The following is a 26,625-nucleotide window of genomic DNA, read 5'->3' on the forward strand; positions in this document are numbered from 1 at the left end:
AGAAATCCATGCCCAAGTTAGTCTCAAATTCTTAACCCACAGAAACTGTAATAAGATATAATAAAATTTATTGTCTCTAAGTCATTCAGTTTTGCGGTGATCTCTCAAACAGCATTAGATGATGAATACAGTCTTGCAGTAGCAACACAGCAGCCAATTACCTCATACAAGGGAACTGAGATGGAAAAATGCACTGCTGATGAGTACGGCAAGTGTGCTTCCTCAGGGAAGAGCTCCGTTTTGATTAAGACAGTAAAGCGATCTTCAAAGAATAGGTTGCACATAAAGGCAATTTTGGTAATGAATGACTGAATTCAAGAACATTTTGGAGTTGAGAAGAGGTAGAAGACAAGGCCAAACAAAGGACATATATACATTTGTTGAGAATCCTGGAAATCAGGAATGAATTGTGAGGTCAGGTTTCTGGTGAGGACTGACACGAATGTGGATCAAAGGCATGATGGGGTTAGGCCTTAGCATCCCTAGAGATAGTGGTGAGGCTATGAGTGTTGTGGTGGGGGCAGGGAGGGGAATTTTTCAGGGAAATACAGAGTTCTGGGCTTGCCAACTGATGCATGGTGATAAAGGGGAGATGCAGATGGGGTTACATATTACATAGGACTGGGATTCCTCTAGATTTCAGATGATACAGTGTGGAAGCCAGCAGGGGAGTAGTCACACACTGAGCACACTGGGCTGTCACTGGAGAAATGGAGGCTGGAAGATGGCAAGCATGTTCCCTCACTCGTGCTGGTGAATGTGATGAGGGGGGATGAGGGTTACTGTCTTCTTTCAGTTCAGTTCAGTTCAGTCACTCAGCCATGTCCAACTCTTTGCGATCCCATGAATCATAGCATGTCAGGCCTCCCAGTCCATCACCATCTCCCGGAGTTCACTCAAACTCATGTCCATCAAGTTGGTGATGCCATCCAGCCATCTCATCCTCTGTTGTCCCCTTCTCCACCTGCCCCCAATCCCTCCCAGCATCAGAGTCTTTTCCAATGAGTCAACTCTTCGCATGAGGTGGCCAAAGTATTGGAGTTTCAGCTTCAGCATCAGTCCTTCCAAAGAACACCCAGGACTGATTTCCTTTAGAATGGACTGGTTGGATCTCCTTGCAGTCCAAGGGACTCTCAAGAGTCTTCTCCAACACCACAGTTCAAAAGCATCAATTCTTCGGTGCTCAGCTTTCTTTACAGTCTAACTCTCACATCCATACATGACCACTGGAAAAACCATAGCCTTGACTAGACGGACCTTTATTGGCAAAGTAATGTCTCTGCTTTTGAATATGCTGTCTAGGTTGGTCATAACTTTCCTTCCAAGGAGTAAGCGTCTTTTAATTTCATGGCTGCAGTCACCATCTGCAGTGATTTTGGAGCCCCCAAAAATAAAGTCTGACACTGTTTGCACTGTTTCCCCATCTATTTCCCATGAAGTGATAGGACCAGATGCCATGATCTTCATCTTCTGAATGTTGAGCTTTAAGCCAACTTTTTCACTCTCCTCTTTAGGGCTCATCAAACTTTTCTTTGCCCCCACAATGAAGGCCTACAGAAGGGTACCCTTACCATATGCTTAAGTAAGTTCCTCCTCCAACCCTATCTAACAGTGTGAAGGACAGCAGACGGGCAGTCTCATTCATGCACATGCCTCCCCAAACCTCCAACCAAAACACCTCTGAACTTCTCGGGCAGTTTACAGGAACTGCCAGCCTTGGTTCAGGGTTATGTGACACCACAGGAGAGACTCACTCCTCTGGACATCCAGTGGTTGTGTAATCACCTTGAGGTTTTCTGAATCTGTATCAGTTTGTTCTGTGATTGAGGTTAGAGGAACCTCACAGCTTTGTTCATTTCCTAACAGAGCAAGAGCAAAAAGCTGACAGGGAGGAGGGATACCCTCACAGGCAAACAAAGCCTTTCATATACAGATGCACTATTTTCTTTGGAATCTGTTTCGTTAGCTTCATTCTGACTGCAATGAAGAATGAGGCTCCCTTCTATGTCTTGAATCAAAGTCACAGTGTTCACCATTTCTGTTGTTACGTCTTGGTTTCCTATTTAACTGTGTTCATATACTTATAATCAAATCTAGTCAAACTGGGCATTAAACTTCCTTATCAGTGAACAGCAGACTCATTGGGAAAGTCCCTGATGCTGGGAAAGACTGAGGGCAGAAGGAGAAGACAGTGTGAGAGTATGAGATGGCTGGATGGCATCACCGATGCAATGAACATGAACTTGGGTAAACTTGCAGGACAGAGGCCTGGTGTGCTGCAGTTCACGGGATGGCAAAGAGTTGGACATGACTGGGCAACAGAACAAACAAACCAACCAGTGAAATCAAGTTGCTTTCCTTGAGGATCACTTTCATGCTATCTTTAATTCTGGAGGAGATGAAGTTTCTTGTTTTTTTCCTTCTATTCCATTTCCTAGTCTTTTCTAGCTTTAGAAATGCATTAATCTTATCAATCTAGATATTCTACTAGTTCTTCCTTTTTGTGTTAATATTATTATCATCCAGTTAGTGACACAAGTTTGAATTATAGAACAATTTTTTTTTATTGTTCTCTGTTTTAATCCCCAAGTTCTTATATACTCATCTTCTTAATTGTATCTCCTTTTCAATCTTCATTAGCTCTTAACTGGGTAAATGCAATACCTACTAGCAAATTCTCTTTCCCTTTCTTTTTGTTCTTCCTCTACATTAAGAGTAACAGTATCTTTCTGAAATCTATACATCCACACATGCCACTCAAACGGCCCTTGTTTCCATCACCACCAGCATCTATGAGACCAAACCCAATGGGTATTTTTCTTACTGCAGATTTTAAGGAGCTTGTGATGTTTCCTCCTTAAAATATTCTCTTCACTTGGCTTCTATGATCTCACTCTCTCTTATCTGTGGCCTAATACTCTTCATAGTCCCTTGACAGCTTATTGTTTTCTGTCTATTAAATGATGTGCTTAAGGGTTAATCCTCCTACTTCTATGCTTTCTTTGACTAAAGGCTCAAAAACTCATACGCCATCAACTGGTAAACAAATGAATGAAATGGCTAGGTAGAATACAACAGGTACTAAAATTTTTGTATGGTATGATAAAAAGTATCACATTTGCCTGGTCTTAACTGCCTTTTAAAGTAAAATTTGGTCTATCGAAATTGTCTAAAATTAGTCTGAATCTATCTATACTTTTCCCTAGGCAATCTTGTCCATATCTCAATACATGCTGATCATTCCTGCTATTACTTCCCCAGGGCTGCCGTAACCAATCACAACACACTGGGTGGCTGAAACAAAAGGACTGTATTCTCTCACCATTCCGGAGACCAGAGGTCTGAAATCAAGGTGTCAGTTGGGGCATGCTCACTGTGAATGCTCTTGGAAAGAATCTCTCCTTGCCTCCTCCTAGCCTCTGGTGGTTGCTGGCAACCCTTGCCTCACTCGTTTCTGAGCAATTACATCTACTCCTTTAAATTTAATTCCCAAGTTATCTCCAATCTGAACTTCTTTTTGGATGTTGAGATAAGAAATTTAAAAGTTATCTGCTGAATATTTCTAAAACTAAAAATATGCAAAAATAAATTCACTTCCTAGGCCTACAAATCTGTTCTTACCCAATAATAATATGTCATTATGTAATCATGCTATCATCAACTCAACGGACATGAGTTTGAGCAAACTCTGGGAGATAGTAAAAGACCAGGAAGCCTGGTGCACTATAGTCCATGGGGTTCAAAGAGTCAGACATGACTGAGTGACTGAACAACCATCATCATGATATAACCTAAAACCTTGCCATCATCTTTAGCCTTCACTGTCACCCCTCACCACCACCAATCCTCTTTCCCTATCACTGGTTGCCATGTCAGTTGGTTTCATCTCTGAAAAGTCCTAGTGACTTGTTGCCTTCTATTTTTCAGAAATGTAAATGGATGAATGCAATTATTTTGCGATAAACACTCAAAAATATTTTTATGGGACTAAGTATACTTTGCCTTCCACTGAATAACATTCTGAGGCTTCAGTATATCATTCATGGCTCTCATAATCTGGCTCGGATTTGTTTTTTCATTTTTCTAAATGAAAACCAAATGTCACCTTTTTTAGAAAGCTTTCCTTTATCCCTGAGTTATGAAAAATTACTCTCTCTTCTAGTCTTAATAGCATTTGGTTTATACACCCATCACTCATTACTTCTTTTATTCATTTTTTCAATAATTCATATTTGTAGTTGATTAAGATCTATAGATCGTGACTATATCACTCTCAGGCATGCATGAAAGTTCTATGTAATTGTTTCTGAATTCCCCACTGTATCATGAGCTCCCAAAGGGGGAAGACAGACTCTCACTTATCTTATACCCTCTAGTGCTTATTACAGAACTTTGTTGAACTGAATCAACAGAATTACATAGATGAATCAAGATTATCTGCATGCCCTCATTGAAAATACATGCTCTTAAGATTTCTTTAGACTTAAATGAAATTTGACATATAATTTTATCCAGAAAAAAATAAACAGGCATTATGCTGTTAGAGACATAAATTTTTGTTCCCTAAGTTAATAATCTCAACTTACATTATACTTTCATATGTAGAGGGTTTTAGACTATTTTATTTAAAACCACAATGATTATTATTGAGATAGGGGAAAAAAGACAGGAAAAAATATATAAAGTGATTTTTTAAAGATTTTGCTTTGCTCTTCACATACCTTGCCCTCTCTGTTTAGTTGTTCTCCTGTTTATAACCTGACATTATGTATCCACTTATTCATTTTTCTATTGCCTGATGCCTTCTTTCAAAAAACTAATTTATTTTTGGCTGTGCTGGGTCTTCGTTGTCTTTGGGTGGGATTCCTCCAGTTGCAGGGAGCGGGGACTCCTCTTCCTTGGGGCGCACAGACTTCTCATTGTGGTGGCTCCTCTTGTTGCAGAGCACTCTAGGGCGCATGGGCTTCAGTAGCTGTGATACGCAGGCTCAGCAGTCGTGGTTTGCGTGCCCTAGGACACGTGGCCTTCCGTGGTTGTGGCGCACAGCTTTTCCTGCCCCATGGCATGTGGCATCTTCCTGGACCAGGGAATGAACCCATGTCTCCTGCACTGGCAGGCAGATTCTTATCCACTGCTCTACCAGGGAAGACCCTGGTGCCTTCTTATCAGAATATAAGGGTAATGAGGGCAGGGGCTTTGTTTTGTTTACTCTTGTATCATTGGTCCCTAAAGAGTGACTAGCATGTGTCAGGCCACCCAATAAATGCTTCTTATATCAAAGGAAAAAAACCCAACAAAATCTTTATGAATAAACTAACTAAAATGGGGCAAGATTAACAAAAATATCTGAAACAACCACCAAATAAATGAAAAGATAATTTGTTACAACAGGAAAAACATATCAAAGACACAATTTATCCCCACAATAATCTATAAATTCACTGTATGTCAATAAAAATCCCAAGAGCTTTTTTAAAATGGATTTTAACAGTCTGATTCTAAAACTCATTTGACACACAAATCATCAAAATCAGCTTTTACTTTGAACCTGGTCAACAATGTATATTATGATCTAAATATTGGAAATGAGATAATTTAAAAATCATTCTTTTTAAACACCAAACATTTTACAACTTTTCTATGAATTTGCACTATAAATCACATAAACTTTAATCCCAAATAAAAGACTCAAGAAAACTTTTCTACCTAAGCCTTATTAAATCGTTGATGTGATCAGCATTTCAATTTTCCTCTTGCCAAGATCTCTGGATAAGTAAAATACTCCATCATCAAATTTTAAAATAGTTCCACTGTTAACAGTAAATAAGCATTTTAATATTAATTATTTCCTTTTCTGAAAGATGGTGTATCCTTTTCCCAGCAACACAAGAAATATTAGAAAGAACTCTAGCAAAACATGAAACAAAGCCTTATTGCTTGACTTTCGTATCTTGTACTGTTCACCCAAATGTGCACTGAATATCCTGGCTTCCACTGCTGAGCCCAGACAATAAATGAGATGCAGACTCAAGCGATGCAGCAGCAGCAGCAGCAGTCTACAAGCCTTTCCTGACAGAAATCTCTTTGAGGAAACTCACTCAATAACCCTGTATCTGGTTTTTAAAAAATATAAAACTGCATTTGTATGTCTTACACAGACCAATGAAATAAAATGCTCACTCTTTTAAAAGTAAATAAATAAAACTCATTTGAAAGGAAAAACACATGAGTTAAGACAATTTTGAAAACTAAGAACTTTGAAGGACTTGCTCTACCAAATTTCAAAGGTTCAAATAAACTACAGAAATTAAAACAGTATAGTTTTATTATAGGAACCAATGGACTAAAGGAAAAGATAACCTAAAAATGTACTATCTTAGAAAGGTGTCATTTCATATCAATGTGTAAAAGCATGGATTATTCAATAAATAGAATTTAGAAAAAATAGAACCATTTTGCAAATCATACACAAAAATAAACCCAGATAGATTGTGAAAGTGAAAGAAAGTGAAAGTTAAGTTACTTAGTTGTGTCTAACTCTCTGTGACCCCATGGACTGTAGCCCACCAGGCTCCTTTGTCCATGGAATTCTCCAGGCAAGAATACTGGAGGGTTGCCATTTCCTTCTCCAGGGCACCTTCCCGGCCCAGGGATTGAACCCAGGTCTCCAGCATTACAGGCAGACTCTTTACTGACTGAGCCACCAGGGAAGATTATGGAACCAGATAAATCAAAAATTATAGTTTAGAGGAGAAAATTCTAAAACATATGTCACCCACACAGGAGAAGTGAAATAGAATGTGGTACATCCATTCTAAGGACTGGAGTGGGTTGCCATTTCCTTCTCCAATGCATGAAAGTGAAAAGTGAAAGTGAAGTCGCTCAGTCGTGTCTGACTCTAGCGACCCCATGGACTGCAGCCTACCAGGCTCCTCCATCCATGGGATTTTCTAGGCAAAAGTACTGGAGTGGGGTGCCATTGCCTTCTCCATTCTAAGGAATACTTTGTCCTTATTAAACAAATTTAGTAATTCTATATAAGTTAACAATGAAAGTGAAAGTTGCTCAGTCGTGTCTGACTCTTTGCAACCCCATGGACTATACAGTCCATAGAATTCTCCAGGCCAGAATACGGGAGTGAGTAGCCTTTCCCTTCTCCAGGGGATCTTCCCAACCCAGAGATCGAACCCAGGTCACAAACATTGCAGGTGGATTCTTTAACAGCTGAGCCACAAGGGAAGCCCAAAATACACTGCTAAGTAAAAGAACAACACTGCACTGCTTTTCCTTACTAGGTCACTTCACAGGTCCTCCTAGTTCTCCCAAACTTCCTTTGCAAAGTACTCTGAACTTTAAAGAATGTTTCTAGGTTTAATCCCTGTATTTTATTATTATGTTTTTTTAAGATCTCTACTCCCTAAGTGATATCACTCAAACTTACTATCTCTATGTTAAGAATTCAGACATTTATCTTAAACCCAGATTTGTCCTCAGAAACCCAGAATTATCTATCCAACTGATAATATAACCTCCACACTTGTATTTTTAAAACAAACGTCAAACTCAATTGTCCAAAACTGAACAACTTTCTTCTCAATTCTACTCTTTCAGCAGTCATATTCAGGTCACTAAATAACTCCATTTTCCCACTATTTCAGACCAAAACACTTTGAGTTACACTTGGCTTTTTTCTTATGACATTCAGAATATTATCTAAGGGTAAAAGGCATATTAAAACTGTACCAAATTGCTAAGATTTCTGAAGTATTCATATCTTATCAGTTGATTGAATATATTAAAACTAAAAGAATAAATATAATTAAACTATATAAATCAGACCCATACTGTTGTGAAATAAAATTCACATTTTATAAGAAAATGTGAAGACAATTGCAAGACAAGAAAAGTTTAAATATAAAAAGTTCTTCTCTGTCCTTTGCCTCCTCTCTCCCCACACTGTGCATTGCATATGTGCACTACGCATCAACCAAACCTTCCCCGTCAGCAGGAATACCTGCTCAACCAGAAAGAACAACATTCTCCTAGCATTGAAAACACAACTCCTTAAAAGATTACATTTCTTCTTGATCTTGAAAGAGGCCAAAATGATGCTTAGATCTGGACTGTGTAAACTGTCAATAATACGCCATTTAATGTATAGCCCTGTGTTCCAAAAAACCTACGTAACTGTGCCTTGACTTCTCATAGGTGGAACAGTTCTCAGAACTTTCTAAGATGCTGTTCCCTGCTTATAATCCTCAGTTTGGCTCAAATAAAGTTTTCCATCTCTTAGATGGACTAATTCTCATCAACACTCTTCAGTTAAAGGATAAATTCAAAACAGTACAACTAGATAAGGCATAACTAATTTAAAAGTAGATAAATTCTAAAAATTGATCTACTCTCTAAAAATGCTTGGAATAAATATAGGTATAAAACTTTGGTAACTTAAAATATAAAACTTATGTGTAGCTCTCAGTAAGTTTCAAATTGTAAAGGAAGTACAGAAAAAGATCCTATTAGGTTGGTACAAACATAACTGCAGGTTTGGACTGTGAATTTTAAATCATTATAACTAGGCTTAAACACATCTTTATTAATCAAAACAGGAACCACTACAATCAATACATTTTTGCCAATGAAAAACAAATTTGTTTATTCCTGTAGCATAAAAATCTATGCTTTAGGAGTCGATGGACTCTTGCAAAGCATTTTCTGCCTCCTGCTGGTTGTGGAAGCATTTTTCCCTGTAAAAAAGTCACTGAGACGCTTGAAGAAGCGGTAGTCAGTTGGCGAGAGGACAGGTGAATATGGCGGATGAGGCAAAACTTCACAGCCCAATTTGATCAACTTTTGAAGGACTGGCTGTACAACGTGTGGCCAGGCATTGTTGTGGAGGATTGAGCCCACTCTGCTGACCAATGCTGGCTGCAGGCATTGCAGTGTTCAGTGCATCGCATTGATTTGCTAAGTGCACTTCTCAGATGTAATTGTTTTTCTAAGATTCAGCTGTAATGGATCAGATGGGCAGCAGACCATCCAACAGTGACCATGAGCTTTTTTTTTCCCCCAGTGTGCTTTTAATACCAAATTAATAGGTATTAATGTATTAACATATTAACGACATTTTACTCTATATGTCCATTAAGATATTCTATACATAGGTTGAATCATATGAAACTGCTATCATTGCTGGTTTTTGTAGGTGAAAAATGGTTGAACACCAGCAATTTCATTGAGTTCAACCTAATCACTGACTTGATGGACGTGAGTCTGAGTGAACTCCGGGAGTTGGTGATGGACAAGGAGGCCTGGAGTGCTGCGATTCATGGGATCGCAAAGAGCTGGATACGACTGAGCGACTGAACTGAACTGAACTGAATCACTCCTTAACTTAAATATTGTTGCTATTGTTTAGTTGCTAAGTTGTGTCTGACTCTTTCGTGACCCCATGGACTATAGCCCATCAGGCTCCTTTATCCATGGGATTTCCCAGGCAAGAATACTGGAGTAGGCTGCCATTTCCTTCTCCATCCATGACCTTTTCTGGTGCAAGTTTGGCTTGGGGAAGTGCTTTGGAGCTTCTTCTCAGTCCAACCACTGGAGCTGGTTCTCACCAGTTGTATAAAATTCACTCTTCGTCACACATTGCAATCCAATTGAGAAATGGTTCATTGTTGTGTAGAATTAAAAGACAACGGGTTGCCGTCTATGGGGTCGCACAGAGTCGGACACGACTGAAGTGACTTAGCAGCAGCAGCAGCAGCACTTCAAAACCATGACTGCTTTGATTTTCGGTCAGTTCGTGAGGCACCCACTTACCAAGCTTTTTCACCCTTCCAATTTGCTCCAGATGCTGAATGACCATAGAATGGTCAACATTGAGTTCTTCAGCAACTTCTCACGTAGTTATAAGAGGATCAGCTTTGACTATGGCTTTCGATTGGTCACTGTCAACTTCCGATGGCCAGCCACTATGCTCCTCATCTTCAAGGATCTTGAAAAACTTCTTGAACCACCACTGAACTGTATGTTCATTAGTAGTTTCTGGGCCCAAATGTGTTGATGTTATGAGTTGTCTCTGCTGCTTTATGATCCATTTTGAACTTGGATTAAAAAATCACTTGAATTTGCTTTTTGTCTAATATAATGTCTATAGTCTAAAATAAATATAAAATAAACAGCAAATAATGTCATTAGCAAAAAAATAAACAAAGAAATGGATATTAAAATGATGAATAACATAGCCACATTTATTTAAAAATGTATTCCAATATCAAAAGGCAAAGTTCAACAATGCAAAACCGCAACTAGTTTTGCACCAACCTACCAGAATTCAAGACATTTGAAGACCGTCACAGCAGAACAGATATTCACATTAACTAATTATCAAATCTATAATATGAATTGAGGCCCTATGTCTTCTACTTCTGCCTTCCCCAAAAGAATCTTCAATTTAAGTCACTGAGATATATATCTCATGTATGGTCTTTTGCTTCACAGAATCCTCTAAAGAGAATGGCTGATTAGTCAATGGTAAAAGGGTAATTTCTCATTTCTCATTTGTTTCTCTCTAGACTATACCAGGTTAGCCCTATTTATATCATCTTTTTTTCTGTTTCTCATCTCTACTTTTAGCTCTATTATATAATCAGTATATTAATATTTCACTTATCCTTTTGTTTAAAAATGTTGCTGGAAACATAATCTCACAGTAATATGTAAATTACAGTCCTAGTTTAAAATATATTGCTTTAACAGAGTTACATCTACATTCAAACACTGTTTCTTAATGAATTGGCCTAGATACTACTGCCTTGGTAGTTTTTTAATTGGCCACACCACGTGGCATGTGGGATCTTAGTTCCCTGGGCAGGGATTGAACCTGCCTCCTCTCTACTGGAAGTGCAGAGTCTTAATCACTGGACTGCCAGGGAAGTCCTGCTTTGCTATTTTTTTGCATGACTATAAGAACAGCAACGTCTGAGTACAGATAGAAAACACTGCACTGGTCTGGCAAACACTGATAGCAGCATCTCAATGGTGCATCTTACTGTGCATGATAGATTTCCTCTGTTGTTCTTCATATACTCTATATTCAAGACTCCAGTCTTGATAAAATAGTTTATATTGAGACACATATGGAATATCTGAAACATTAAGACAATGAGACAATCTTTACATGAATATCATGAATCACATTGTAAACTTCATTCCTAAAGAAAATTTTGCTCGTTGTGCCAGACTGATGATGAAAGAAATTTAAACAATGTGCTTACATTTATCACATGAAAAGAAGAAATATGCAAATACAGTATTTATAGCAAAATATTTTCAACATTATTTGCTCTATAGAATACAAATCCAAATTTGTATATAGAACTGGTAGAATGTAAACTAGTTTTCTTTTTTAAGGCTGTTTTATATTAGTTTGATTGTAAACTTTCTGATAAGAATTTCTATTAGCTTTGATTTCATATTACCTTATGGTTTGAAGCATATATTTCTCTTTAGTACTTCTTTTAAGTGAATATATACTAATTTTCGATTTTAGATTTAATGAAATTCTTCTTTTACTTATTATGAGCACAGTGAAAAGTTGTTTCTTTGCTAAATAAATACAATCTGCATGAGCTTCTAAAACCACTTTCTATTAGTCATGAAAAACAATGAAGTGCAAATTAAAGAAAGGGGAATATATATTAAAACTCCATGTCTAACTACTTGTGGGCAGCAAGAAGATTTCCTATGGCAAAAGTAATCAGAGCCAATACTGTAGAAAATGTACAACTGACTGAAGATCAGATACAGCTGTCTGTGTGAGGTAATTATGCACAGACTGCCAAGTACATCTAGAAATCTCTGTATTCACTCCATGATAATTGGCAAGAATTTCCCTTAGACTTAAGCCCAGCTGAACAGTGAGAAATAATGTGATGTTGTAACTAAAGGTTATAAACACTTGAATCTACAGAGTTGACAGTGGAGTCTACTTATCCACTCTTAAGATTACAAGATCAATACCTTCTTCAAGCCAAGGTATCTCCTGATGGTTACTGATTCTAAACAAATTTAATAAACTATTAATATTGATAGTTAAGAAAATGAAAAATAAGCATTTAACTAGGAATTTATTGTTAGATAATTTTTACTTCTTAACATAAAGCTTTTGGAAAATTTAAGGCCATTATTACAATGACATAGATTTAAGAGTATGATTTGCAAAAACTGTCCGTTATCCTTCAAATGCAGAATCATAGCAGGAAAGTAGAGTATTTGTTTATGTAAACCCTATATAGTTAAGAAGAAAAGAAACCAGGGCTAAATCTAAATATTGTGATAAATACAGGTTAGGTTCAGTTTAAATAAAAGACATATTTTGGAAATCTATATTCAAGTCATAAGATCATATTATCAGAGTCATAAGTGAGATCTTCACGATCATCTAACTTTTCTTTTTACTAATTTACAAATGATCCACAAAGGTAAACTTATTTATACAAAGCCACAGCACTGCAGAGAATAGTAAAACTCTGGTCAATCAAAGAATCTCCTCCCTATGGGATATTTTTGGACTTCCTCGGGAATTTACATATTACTATCTCAGAGCATCCGAATCTAATACAGCACCTATTACACGGTCTTTTGTTACACGTGTGTCTTTTGTTATACGTCTTCCCATTAGGTTGTCAGTTTCTGTATACTGTCCTACCTAGGTATCTAGGAAAATGGGCAGTTGGTGGATACACAGTTTCCTGAGTATCTCCTGTATTTTAGCATATCCTGTGCCGAATAAATTTTCTCTGATATTCTCAATGCCCAAGATCAGTTCTCATGCTCTTACTAAATCAGTTCTTATGCTCTCATAATTTTAGAGAGTCTTCATTTTAATTTCAGGTTGATTTTAAAATTAGTCAGACTTGCTAAAAGAATTCCATGCCCCAATATCCAGATTCTGGATCAAACAGTAATGATTCATAAGAAAGGCTAAAAGAAAGTTAATTGAAACAAATTAATTTGAAATATTGCCAATCATGTATAAATTACTTGTTTTTAAAACTTTATTTTTGGATGGTGAAGGAAGGGAAGGATTGGGAGTTTGGAATTAGAAGATGCAAACTATTATATATAGGATAGATAAACAACAAGATCCTACTATGTAACAAAGAACTATATTCAATATCCTGTGATAAACCATAATGGAAAACATACGAAAAAGAATGGATATATGTATTGGAGTAGGAAATGACAAACCACTCCAGTATTCTTGCCTGGGAAATTCCATAGACAGAGGACCCTGGTGGGCTACAGTCCAAGGGGTAGCAAAGAGTCGGAAACCATTTAGCGACTAAACAAACAACATATAAGTGAATCACTTTGCTGCACAGCAGAAATTAATACGTTATAAATATACTATACTTCAATAAAATTATTTTTTAAAATCTCTTCAAAGAATCATTTTGGAATACAATCAATTGCTTATAATTTGTTTTTAATAATAACTTGTTTTTATTTTCTCAAATTTTATGCTAAAATTCTTTTAAAATTTTAAGTAATGAACATGTGATATAGTAGGAAGTTTAGAAATCTGAAAAATCTCTGTGAGATTCATTTGAGAAACTGAAGTCCTTATATGAAAAGTTGGCCACTGAAAAAGAAATAAACTAAAGAAGGCATAAATATTCCTTTACATTTGTCTAAATAAAGGAACTTATTCTTTTGACAAATACATATTCAGCACTTGCTGCATACCAGACACTCCTTGGGAGGCTTTACAGATAGGTTGATTTGGTTCTTAAGTGAGCAGATAGGTTGACTTGCTGCTGAAGTGAATAAATTCACTTACTTAAAACAAACAAACATATATTTAAATTTATTTCAAACTGTAGGTCAAAGTCAGTGGTGCAGTCAGGTTGACTCCAGAGAGAGCTGACTGTGTCATCTTTTCCCAGTTAAGCATTCAGTGACAACAGTGATAGCCTGAAACTGGTCAATATGGGTTTATTTATACCATGGATACCAGGAAACACTACATATTAGAGCTTTTATCCAGGGACGGAGCAAATCATTTAAACATTTACTGTCACACCACTGGCTACAACCCATTTAATGGGTCATGAAATTTAGTGGATCATGGTCAGTATTTCTAAAAAATTTAATAGAAATAGAATAAAAAAATATGAGCACACATTTGTGAGTTGTGAGAGCCAACACCTTTCAAAGAACAAATATATTAAAACCTGATCAGAAACTCCTGTTGCATGTGCTCCAGTTTTCCACTAAGCCCTTTGATAACAGATGTCAGCTCACATCTGACTGGAGTTTGCCTTTTGAATAGGAATGTAAGCAGCTAGTTTACTCCTCTGGGGTGAATGCTTCTACTGCACTAATTGTCCTAGCCTTGATCCCACGATTTCTGGTTTTCCCACTGTTTCACTGTTAGGGTAACAAAGAATCTCATAGTTGAAAATTCATAGGTCCTGACAGCTTCTGCTTTTGGTCATGTTACTGTTGTACTCAAAATTTTCATTTCCGAAATGGACTTTCCATATGAGGCCCCCTTGGACTGACCTCTGCCTTTCTTTTCCACCTTATCACTCTTCTGTACTTCATATGAATCAAGCTACCACCTAGAATATTCATTCATCTCCAATGAGTGACCTGCCATGCCTTAACTCACCTTGTTCCTAACACTTGGAATGCTTCTCTCAACAATTTTGTCTACCTAAATCCTAAATGGACATGGAACAACAGATTGGTTTCCAATAGGAAAAGGAGTACGTCAAGGCTGCATATTGTCACCCTGCTTATTTAACTTATAGGCAGAGTACATCATGAGAAACACTGGGCTGGAAGAAGCACAATCTGGAATCAAGATTGCCTGGAGAAATATCAATAACCTCAGATATGCAGATGACACCACCCTTATGGCAGAAAGTGAAGAGGAACTCAAAAGCCTCTTGATGAAAATGAAAGAGGAGAGTGAAAAAATTGGCTTAAAGCTCAACATTCAGAAAACGAAGATCATGGCATCTGGTCCCATCACTTCATGGGAAATAGATGGGGAAACAGTGGAAACAGTGTCAGACTTTATTTTTTGGGCTCCAAAATCAGTGCAGATGGTGACCGCAGCCATGAAATTAAAAGACGCTTACTCCTTGGAAAGAAAGTTATGACCAACCTAGATAGCATATTAAAAAGCAGAGACATTACTTTCCCAACAAAGGTCCGTCTAGTCAAGGCTATGGTTTTTCCAGTGGTCATGTATGGATGTGAGAGTTGGACTGTGAAGAAAGCTGAGCACCAAAGAATTGATGCTTTTGAACTGTGGTGTTGGAGAAGACTCTTGAGAGTCCCTTGGACTGCAAGGAGATCCAACCAGTCCATTCTAAAGGAGATCGTTCCTGGGTGTTCATTGGAAGGACTGATGCTAAAGCTGAAACTCCAATACTTTGGTCACCTAATGCAAAGAGTTGACTCATTGGAAAAGACTCTGATGCTGGGAGGGATTGGGGGCAGGAGGAGAAGGGGACGACAGAGGATGAGATGGCTGGATGGCATCACCGACTCGATGGACATGAATTTGAGTGAACTCCAGGAGTTGGTGATGGACAGGGAGGCCTGGCGTGGTGTGATGCATGGGGTCGCAAAGGGTTAGACACGATTGAGCAACTGAACTGAACTGAATTGAAATCCTAACCTACAAAGCTCAATTCAAAAGTTATTATTAATATCTTTGCAAAGCTTTTCCTGATTTCCTAACATGAAATCCTTTCCACCTTCTAGCTGGAATAGCTCTTTTAATACTTATCATATTCTCTTTTTTTCCCTTACCTCTAAGAAATCATTTATAAATTGTATATATTCACATATAATCTGTCACATAAAATTTGTTATCCTTTGTTGTTGCTATTATTGTTGGCTTGCTATATATTTATAGTGCATAACAGTTAGTCTTAAGGTAAAAGTTTCACCAAAGAAGAAGCATTCAGAACAAGACCTTAGATCCACCTGTGCTGGATAGAATCTCAGAACACAGGTCTTTAAATAAGATAGAAATCTTTCTCTCCCGTCATAGGACAGAAAAAGGTAGTAGGTATACAGTGTGTTATCCAGAGCCCAGAGGTCAGGCGGCTCTGCTATGCTTAAAGAGTTAGCTACAAACTTTAATATCAAGGTCACTATTATTCCTTAGCCAGTAAGAAGAGTGAAAAAAAATAGGGGAGCAAGCAGCTTCCTTTTAAATAAATTGCACACATTATCTGACTACATTCTACTGGCTTGAATTTGTCACATGGGAGTCAGGGACTCTAGCTGGGTGACGTCTGCTCTACTAAAACTAAGAGAAGTTCTATTATTAAAAGAAAGAAGAGGACAATGGATATGATTACACTCTGGTACATTTACATACTGTTACTTTATCCACACTCATCACATTCACCCTCTGTGCCCTTATTCATCCTTATTCATGCAGTAATATTCACACATGACTGTCCAAACACACACACACACACACACACACTCACACACACAGTGGCAGAGAATGCTAAATTCCTACAAATATCCAGTTTCTCCTTCTTTGTTACTCACAGAATCTTGATTTCATTTGGAGCTGTAAGATGCCCATCTAGAAGGTTACATTTCCTAGACTACCTAGACTTCTAGAGATGATCAATGGAGGAGTGGAACTTGTTGGATAGAATTACCAAGGAATTTCTTTAAAGGATGCTATCTCAGATGGGAAAAGTTCTTCCATCTTCATGTTTCTTTCCATCTGAACTACAATGGCTGGAGTAGCAGCAACCATTGTGTGGCCACAGTGAAAGGCCAACAAAACTACAAAGACCTTGGCCCTTACACTCTTGAACCATGTGAACCAATGTCAGCGACTGCCTTACAGATTTTCTGGAAAGTAAGACAAAAATAAATCCTATATGATTATACTACAATAGTTCCATTTCCATGTATTTATAAAACTTGTCCAAATATGATCACTCATATATAAAGCAATCTTAAGTTACTAAACATGTGCAGAACTTTGTCCAGAAACATGGCTTCCTTAATTTTTTCCATAACATAAACTGTACCATCACCTACCCAGTGGCTCTAAACAGAAACCTGATAATAGTCCTTGAAAATCCCTTCTCCATTATTGCCACCCCTCTGCTGCTGCTGCTAAGTCACCTCAGTCGTGTCCGACTCTGTGCGACCCCAAAGACGGCAGCCCACCAGGCTCCCCCGTCCCTGGGATTCTCCAGGCAAGAACACTGGAGTGGGTTGCTATTTCCTTTTCTTAAATGTTTCAATCTACTGTATTTCTGCTACAGCCGCTCTAAATTTAGTCCTTATCCTTACGGTCTCAGCTTCTGAGAGTACCTCCTATGTGCGTGCTCTGTGTGTGCCTAAGTACAAGTTTTATCATTTGTACCCCACTCCTTGCAGAGCTTTGAAACCAAAGCTCAACTTTGCCACAGTACACAAATACCCGTAGTAGCTTCAGCATTTCTGTTATCTTTGTGGACTCCTACCTTCTCCTGTATAAATACTATGCATCTTTCCAGTATTTCAATGTCTTAAGAAACAAATTTTAACTATATTCAGTGTTTTTAGTTGAATGGGGGCGGTGGGTGGGGGGGCAGGCAGGATACCTAGCCAGACAGATTTTGTAATACAGTTTTTTTGTTTGTTTGTTAAAGTTCTGAGCTTACATTTGGTAGATTTTAATCAGTAGAAATTCCAGGGGCCAGAATTTGGGATGTACTCCCCCACAAAGATTTGAATTTACCTCTGCATGGGACTGACTGAAGACTGCTTTGCCTCATTCAAGGCCATGGCTCAGTAAGAGCTCTTCAGGTCGGCTCCTCCACCAAGGAGGTGGGCCCATGTTAGTCTCCATATCCCACTGTGGCCAGCACTTGCCTCAGGACAGCGTCTGCTATCTTATAACCCACAGTTCCCTGCTCCAGTTTCAACTCCTCTTCCTCTCTCTTCCCCTTCTCTCTAGTTAATCCTTTGGTTTTGATTTTTCTTCATCCATGGAGATTTCCCTTATTTTTGTACACTCAGCAATGCTTAAAGGAATACATGTTTTAATTTAGGCAGGACCTAGCTGAACTACAGCAGGAAAGTTCCTCAGAAAAAAATCACACGTGGCTGGAAATGGAAGTCAAACAAATGCTCTTTTGATAAAAGAAACCAAACTCTATTTCTTTATATCCTCCAAAATTCTAGCATTAAATGCTCAAAGCAAATAAACAGATTTAATAAAATGCACAATTTATGAAACAGAAAATACTGTTAAATCTTTACTAAAAAGACAGCAATTTTATGCATTGCTGGAATGATGAGATTAATTCACTGTTACTTGCTTGACTAAAATTAGTCATACCTTTCTGTAGACACAGAACATGGTGTAAAGCTAATCTTAACTAGCTAATATTGCCTTAGAAGTTTTTAATATTAATACCATATATTGACTATCCAAAAGGTCTCAAAATACAAGATACATTTATTTTTAAAATGTGTGTTACATTTTCAAATAATACACTGAACACTTTTCCTTCATCCTCCAGATACATTTCCAGGTGAAGTACTTCTAAATTTAAAACAATGACTACAAGCAATAAATGCTTGAGAGGGTGTGGAGAAAAGGGAACCCTCTTACACTGTTGGTGGGAATGCAAACTAGTACAGCCACTATGGAGAACAGTGTGGAGATTCCTTAAAAAACTGGAAATAGAACTGCCTTATGATCCAGCAATCCCACTGCTGGGCATACATACTGAGGAAACCAGAATTGAAAGAGACACATGTACCCCAATGTTCATCACAGCACTGTTTATAATAGCCAGGACATGGAAGCAACCTAGATGTCCATCAGCAGATGAATGGATAAGAAAGCTATGGTACATATACACAATGGAGTATTACTCAGCCATTAAAAAGAATACATTTGAATCAGTTCTAATGAGGTGGATGAAACTGGAGCCTATTATACAGAGTGATATAAGCCAGAAAGAAAAACACCAATACAGTATACTAACACATATATATGGAATTTAGAAAGATGGTAACAATAATCCTGTGTGCGAGACAGCAAAAGAGACATTGATGTATAGAACAGTCTTATGGACTCTGTTGGAGAGGGAGAGAGTGGGAAGATTTGGGAGAATGGCATTGAAACATGTATAATATCATGTATGAAACGAGTTGCCAGTCCAGGTTCGATGCATGATACTGGACGCTTGGGGCTGGTGCACTGGGACGACCCAGAGGGATGGTATGGGGAAAGAGGAGGGAGGAGGGTTCAGGATGGGGAACACATATATACCTGTGGCGGATTCATTTTGATATTTGGCAAAACTAATACAATATTGTAAAGTTTAAAAATAAAATAAAATTAAAAAAATAAAAATAAAACAATGAAAACCAGTTGTTAATTCTAAAAGACACTGAAGCTGACTATATAAGAATCTAGTCTCCTCCCTGAAAACTCCTACTGGTGTCCTAAATTGAGAAAGTTTTATAGTAGGATGGGTATCATATGCCCTTGACAAATTTCTATTTGATACAGAAATGGCAGGACCAGGTTGAAACATGACGTTAAAAGATGACCTGTAGCCCTCCTTTGTTTAAAAAAAAAAAAAGGAAATGGAGGGCTCTAGGGAGGATCGCCTTAATGCCCTGAAACACATTCAGACCAAGGGTAAACGCAAAAATGAGCCATAGGCTGTCAAGGGTTACATCATTTGTATTTAACTCTGCAGATCTGTAGTATTAGAAGCACACTGAAGATATGAGCAGACTTCCGGGTATTGGGTTAAGAAGATGAGGAGACACCAAGCAAAAATCTGTTCCCTGACAAAGCCTATCAAGGCCGCTGAAGAAGCTCTATGAAACCACCTGATGTGACTCTCTGGGGTCCCAGCTCTTTCTCTACTCATCCTGCACTCTGAAGTCTCTGATATGATCATATCAACTTACAGGAAAAGTAAATTACCTTTCATTCCTCAGACCAGGCCTGAAAGACTCAGTTACAGAACTGAGATCAAATTCTGACAGAATGCTTAGCAGGCAGAATTACTAGACTGAACAAACAGATACAGATGACCAAGACCAGAGGCAAAAAAGAAAAAGAAAAGCAATGTTTCTGTCTTGTATTCAATTTTAAGAGAAAAAAATATTTCCCAGGAAACCCCTTTGGAGATACGCTCCTCATGCTTCATTGGTAACAACTGTCTCATATCCATTCTTAAATAAACGGAATCATCGTAGCTAATTTAGATTGAGAGTCACATATTTCTGAGGTGATAGCAGCACTCAGTCTTCCTAATAACACGCTTGAACAAAGTCATAGTTCAGTTAACACAGAAGAAGAGAGATGTGGATCTGGAGAGGTAACCAGTAATGTTTCTTCAGCATATCTCTACCTTGACAGGAAAAACAACCAAAAGAAGCTCTCTCTCCAGCTTCTACAGAAAGAAACAGTTATCAGTATTTCAAATTAATTATGATAATGATAATCAATATTAAGACAAAACACTGAAACAAGTCAAACTTGGGAAAACATATACCTATATATATATATATATATTCTATAAAGCACTGCAATAAAAGTGTTTCTGTTATTTCATATTCTCCTAGGAACTACTGGCTTATAATGTATAAATATTTAAAAGCAGTTTTTAAAGCATATGGTAGAACTTTGGTATTCATAATTGCTCAGAGAGTTTTGAGGTCTTTTTGAAAATTAACATTCATGACAGACCACCTCTATGGTCTACCACAGCGTACTGGTGAAACATATTCATGCAAAACACATATTGTTTACATAGTACAATATTGTCATAAAAAGTTGCAGTGTACTTAGCAGACTTTTCTACTATACTATGTTGGACTATTAATAACTCAGATTTACATCCCAAAGGGCAATACTGCCCCAATTCAAACTTGAAAACAGCTGTGCAAACAAACTGAGGGTTAGGGGCAGGTGTGTAAGATATCAGGGGAGCAACACAGGACACACTTGATGATTCAAAGACATCACTCCATGGAAAAGGGAGTGAAGTCGCTCAGTCATGTCCGACTCTTTGTGACCCCATGGACTGTAGCCTGCCTGCTAGGCTCCTCCGTCCATAGGATTCTCCAGGCAAGAGTACTGGAGTGGGTTGCCATTGCCTTCTCCAGGAGATCTTCCCGACCCAGGGATTGAACCCCGGTCTCCCGCATTGTAGGCAGACGCTTTACCATCTGAGCCACCGGGGAAGCCCATCACTCCATGGAACCTAGTCCTAAGTATATGACAGGAAATACACCAACCTTGTCCATGCAAACATCTTGCCCTATAAGTTAGTTTATCTTAATATTATGATAAAACTGTACAGTGGTGGATTTCTATTTTAGGAATACTATGAATGCTACACGTACAAAATAAGACCACATCCGTATTCCATCTTTCCAAACAGTCACTGCTAAATAGTCAAGAACAAAAAGTCTGCTGTTGTCTGCTTTCATACACACACACACATGCTCATCAGTAAAGTTAAGCTACCAAAATTCTAGTGGTGCTCATATTTTTGATTTTGTCTAGTTTCTAACCCTTTATTATGCATTTTTGCCTGTATGTTTGACTTCCCTGGGTTTTCACTCTGAGCTCAATGCTTCGAGGACTTTTGGGGGTTAATTCTCTGTAGTCTAGACTCTGATATACCCTTCTTAGATCTTCTCGGATTCAGTCGTTTGCTTGGACCTGCAAACTAGCACATGAGTAGAGCCCACCTAAGTGCCTGCATGGGAGAGGTTAAAACAACTACAAACAACCTCAAATATATTTCTGCAGAACATCTTCTGAAATTCTGTATATCTTCTTAGGAACGATAATAAATATTTGTTTTCAGTGATGCTGTTCATTAGAATTCCTACAGTGCTTCTTAAAAATGCTTATATTAAAATCCCATTCTTAGAGATACTTCAGAAGGTCAGAAGCAGGTCCCAAGCATCTAGAAACTGCAACTGTCATATATGATCCATCTGGACAGCCAGAGTTGAGGAATATTGTTATAAAAATCACAGGAGATGGTTCATATCTTCTCTCCTTTCATTATAGGCAATGGCAAGAAAAATGAAGACGGGGTGTGAGAAAGAAAGGAGTGACTTTTTGCCATCCAGTTTTTGAGAAGAGAAAGTATAACAGTCCAAAGCTAGGCAAAGCTCAACTTAAACCTAGGTTGCTTTTGTTTTTCCTATCACTTATTTTCCTACATTTTCTTCCTACCTTTTGGCTTTCAAACTCTCTGCTTTTGAAGTATTTGAAGGCAATCACCTTGCATACATCTCCACCAGCTTCTTCATATCACTCAGTCCTGTTCCCTCCTGCTTGTTCTGCTTTCCCAACAAGCAAGACTCCCAAGCCTCCATGCTTCTCAGGTATTTATGAGGAAATCAAATAACATCAAGAAATACTATCAGCTTTTGCAACTTAAGTCTAGTTCATAGATCTTAAGCCACTGAGATCATAATCTCAATGATTTCCAATGGTTAAGACATTTTTGGTAGGAAGGCCTTTGCATGAATTAATTCTGCCTACAAGAAGGAAAATGAGAGTTTGTAGCTGCCAGTCACAGTCATTAGCAAACCTTTCCAAACCTTTCTTGTCTGAGTTCTGGGGCCAAACTCATCCTATCAATGCGGTGAAGAAGGGCAACTGCCACTCAAGTATCTATTCAGCACACATTGTGCAAACACTGATCAACATGAACCATGTCTGAGGCAAGGTGCTGATTTCTGAAGATAAAAAAGTAAACAAAAACTAGTGTCTACATTCTGAATACTCAATCTATCAAATCTTTCCATGGCAGAAATGAAGCGGCAAAGCTGAAGGTGTGGTGCACCGTTCTTCCTTCAGATTCTGTGAAAAGCTCTCTAGTGAACATGCCTTATTCAAAGATATTTTTTCATCTTAATTTGAATACATGGTCAACAAATACTTCTAAACAATTTATAACAGTGTGTCAGAAAAGGTACCTAAGTGGACTCATAACACAAAGGACTTTCCTCAATCATTTCATTTAGCTCTAAAAATATTTATCTTCCCTTATGTTTGTTTATGCTTTATTGAAACACATTATAAATAAATGTAACTAAGAATATTAAATTACTATTTGCCTAGAGAAGACTGACACAAAATGGACTGACAAAGGAGCAACTAGTGAGCAACTGGTCCATCTCTTAAATTGCTTCCCACCCTGGCAAGTAGTCTCTGCCAACCCCTTTAAGAATAAAATGGAAGAACCAGACACTGGATGTAAATTGTCCCAATAACATTTCCTGGCTGTCATGAAATAATGATAGCCACTTAAATCTGAATTTCTTTACATATTCAACAAAAGTAGAGAATAAATAAAATTACTCATAAACCACTTATACTAGATATGTAGATTTAAATGTACATTAAGAAATAAACATCTCAAATCAGTGAAACCAGCTCTGGGGATCATTCCAGAGGGACAGTCAGATGTGGAAACATGTGTGTGACAGGGAACAGAGTACACTGCCAAGAGACAGGACCCCATTGTGTGAAGAACAGAGATAAAGGCTGAGACCTGACGATGCATAGCAAGGGCTGCAAGGGTCCCGCAGGCCCAGGATGGCAGTCTTCAGATGGACCACCTACAGAGAGGGAAGCCCTTTGGAAGGGGAAGGCATTTTGGTGGGGGGTGGTGGTGGGGTGAGGTGGAGGGGGATGATGTTAAAGTGAAAGAAGGAAGCAGGAAGCTGAAATTAAAGATCTTACACTATAAGACAGTATTTCTGAACTGAAAAACACACCAAGTGGCTCCATCTACTCCCAATTGGGCCAATTGTTAAAAAACACCCTATTTCACTGCACCTGTAGAACAGGAAGCACTTGAACTAAGAACAAGAACTTCCCTACACAGAATTTTATGCTTGCTGAGCCAGGAGAACACTTCCCATTTAATATTTTAAAAACTGTAAACACTGTGATTGCATTAAGTGTTTTGTTTTCTTCCCCATTTCTTTTAGGAAAGAGGTACAAAAAGAGTTATACACTAATGTAAATATTGGGTTATATACTATAGAGTAAAAAAAAAAATTAGGTTCACGTTTCCCCCCAAGTTTTATCTTGAAAATTTGTGTACTCAGAGCAAAGTTGGAAATAATATGACAAGCATATTTTCCATTTAAATTAAACTATTGTTACCTTTTTGCCAATTTGCTTTCTTTCTCTCACTCTGTGTATCTCTACATATTCACAAATTTACATCTGCATATCTTTTCTAAAAGACAGTTTTTAAAACACTGACATAAAAAAATTCAAACTCCCCTCTTCTCCACAAAAACTTTTGTCAGTTTTAAGGAAGACCTCTGTTTCATCCAGCCAAATTTCAGTATACAATACTAATTTTTACCTCTTGGACATGACTAAATAAAAAATAATCAAAATTTCATACTCATCTGGGCTTTATAGCTGAAAAAAAGAGCAAACAATGCCATCCACATTGATACAACTTCCTGACCTAAAAATTCTTGGCAAGGGACACTGGATATTGATAAATAATTCATTAAACTAATAGAAAAGAGAACTGCTAATATTTTTTTAAATTTTATTTTATTTTTAAACTTTACAATATTGTATTAGTTTTGCCAAATATCGAAATGAATCCACCATATTAATAAACTAAATAACCACCCAATGTGATACCATGTCTAATAGAGAGATGTAATATATAAAATGGGTCAGAAGGAGGAATTTCTGGAGCTGCTCTAGATGAAAGACTGTAGGTGCTTTCAGTCTTGTCAACACACTCTGTCCTTCACTCCTCAGGCACCTTTTCAGCCCAAGGAGCAAACAGTTTGAATACTATTATTTTAAAGCAACTGCGGGTCTTCGCCTTTTTGAAAGCATGGTGTTCTAACACTTCAAAGTAGAGTAAGAAACTTTTTGTGAGGGAGAAATATCAGTATGCCTTACAAGATGGAGAAGGGTTTGGAAATGGAAGCAAATCTTGTCAACTCTATATTTATGACAAAATAACTTAGCTTCACTACATTAGTCAAGGTGTATCTGACAAATATTTTTAAATAGAAGTTCTCTAAAACATGTATCACACAAAATTCTCATATATTTGCAGTTTGGGGCACTCTTTAAGACCATACGGAGCTTAAGAATTGATGCTTTTGAACTGTGGTGTTGGAGAAGACTCTTGAAAGTCCCTTGGACAGCAAGGAGATCCAACCGGTCCATCCTAAAGGAGATCAGTCCTGGGTGTTCATTGGAAGGACTGATGTTGAAGCTGAAACTCCAATATTTTGGCCACCTGATGGGGAAGAGGTGACTCATTTGAAAAGACCCTGATGTTAGGAAAGATTGAAGGCAGGAGGAGAAGGGGACAACAGAGGATGAGATGGTTGGATGGCATCACTGACTCAATGGACATGAGTTTGGGTAAACTCCGGGAGTTGGTGATGGTCAGGGAGGCCTGGCATGCTGCGGTTCATGGGGTCGCAAAGAGTCAGACACAACTGAGCGACTGAACTGAAGACCATACTGTGATAAAAAAAGAAACTATCACAAAATACACTATAAGTGACAATGCATCAAATTTCATTGGATGTAACATTTCTAAAATTGTAAGAATATCAGATCTTATTTCAAATGCTAATTCAAAATGACAATACTGTCAACAACAAAAAAGAGGGAGAGAGATAAAGCAGTCATTTTGCTCGAATAAATAAAATCATGAGACATGAAGAACTTTGTACCTTTATGTGGGTTTTCAAATTCTTCAGATAAGAGGTGATAGCAGCAACCCACACTGCAAACTCCTTTGACTTCAGACTTGGAAGTGAATATTCGCAGAGTATTTGGAGCAAGATCACCACAAGTATGTAGACCTACCATCAAACAATCCTTAAAAGATAAGAAGAAGAAATGCTGGAAATTAAAAGGAAGGGTAAAACACATTTCAGGTGAAGACTGTATATGTTTATCAGAATGCAGAGCTTTAAAAAAATGATAAAGTTCTAACTATAAAGTATCGTATGTCCCATTTTCATAACATAATTATTTCCTTTATAGGTAAAATGATTGTGATCTTTTATCAAAACTGACATGCTTCTGAGTTTTCTTTTTTTTTTTTTTTTTTTTTTTTTTTTTTTTTTCTTTTTCTTTAAACCTAAGGAAGCAGGATCTGAGAAGACAGCACAGCGGTATCGGCCTCCCTGGGCCTGAGGGCCACGTGTGCGTCCCCTCGGAGGGCATGGCAGGAGGGATGGGGCAGGGGGGAAGGCCTGGTGGCGGCAGCAGGACCACCGTCACACGGCGGTGCGTGTGGGCGTGCTGGGCTGGTTTAGCCGCAGTGTTTTACACTGCGTTGATTTTCTAATGCTTTTGGTTACTTGTCCTTTTTACTTTTCTCTGGTCTCTTTTACAATTAATATTTGCTTAACAACTAGTCAAAATAAAGGTTGATTTGACCAATCAAATGTAGGCGGTGTTACTAGGACAAACTTGTGATTTGAGATACATTAATATCTTAATAGTCAATTTTTAAATTGCACTTCACCATTCAAAACTTATAAAACCTGCCATACGAAAGAAATTCA

At 37.9% G+C, this 26,625-nt stretch overlaps 1 protein-coding gene across 1 annotated transcript in view; it reads right to left on the reverse strand.

Annotated features, from left to right (window-relative positions):
* The window catches only part of METTL25 (methyltransferase like 25), a 112,435-nt gene that overhangs the window by 50,272 nt on the left and 35,538 nt on the right, over positions 1–26,625 (reverse strand). The window contains 1 exon segment of the mRNA XM_070370957.1: positions 25,783–25,930. Within this exon segment, the coding sequence (XP_070227058.1) occupies positions 25,783–25,930 (148 nt within the window).

The sequence above is a fragment of the Bos mutus genome, chromosome 5 (genome assembly GCF_027580195.1).
Source record: "Bos mutus isolate GX-2022 chromosome 5, NWIPB_WYAK_1.1, whole genome shotgun sequence".
Classification (NCBI taxonomy): Eukaryota; Metazoa; Chordata; class Mammalia; order Artiodactyla; family Bovidae; genus Bos; species Bos mutus.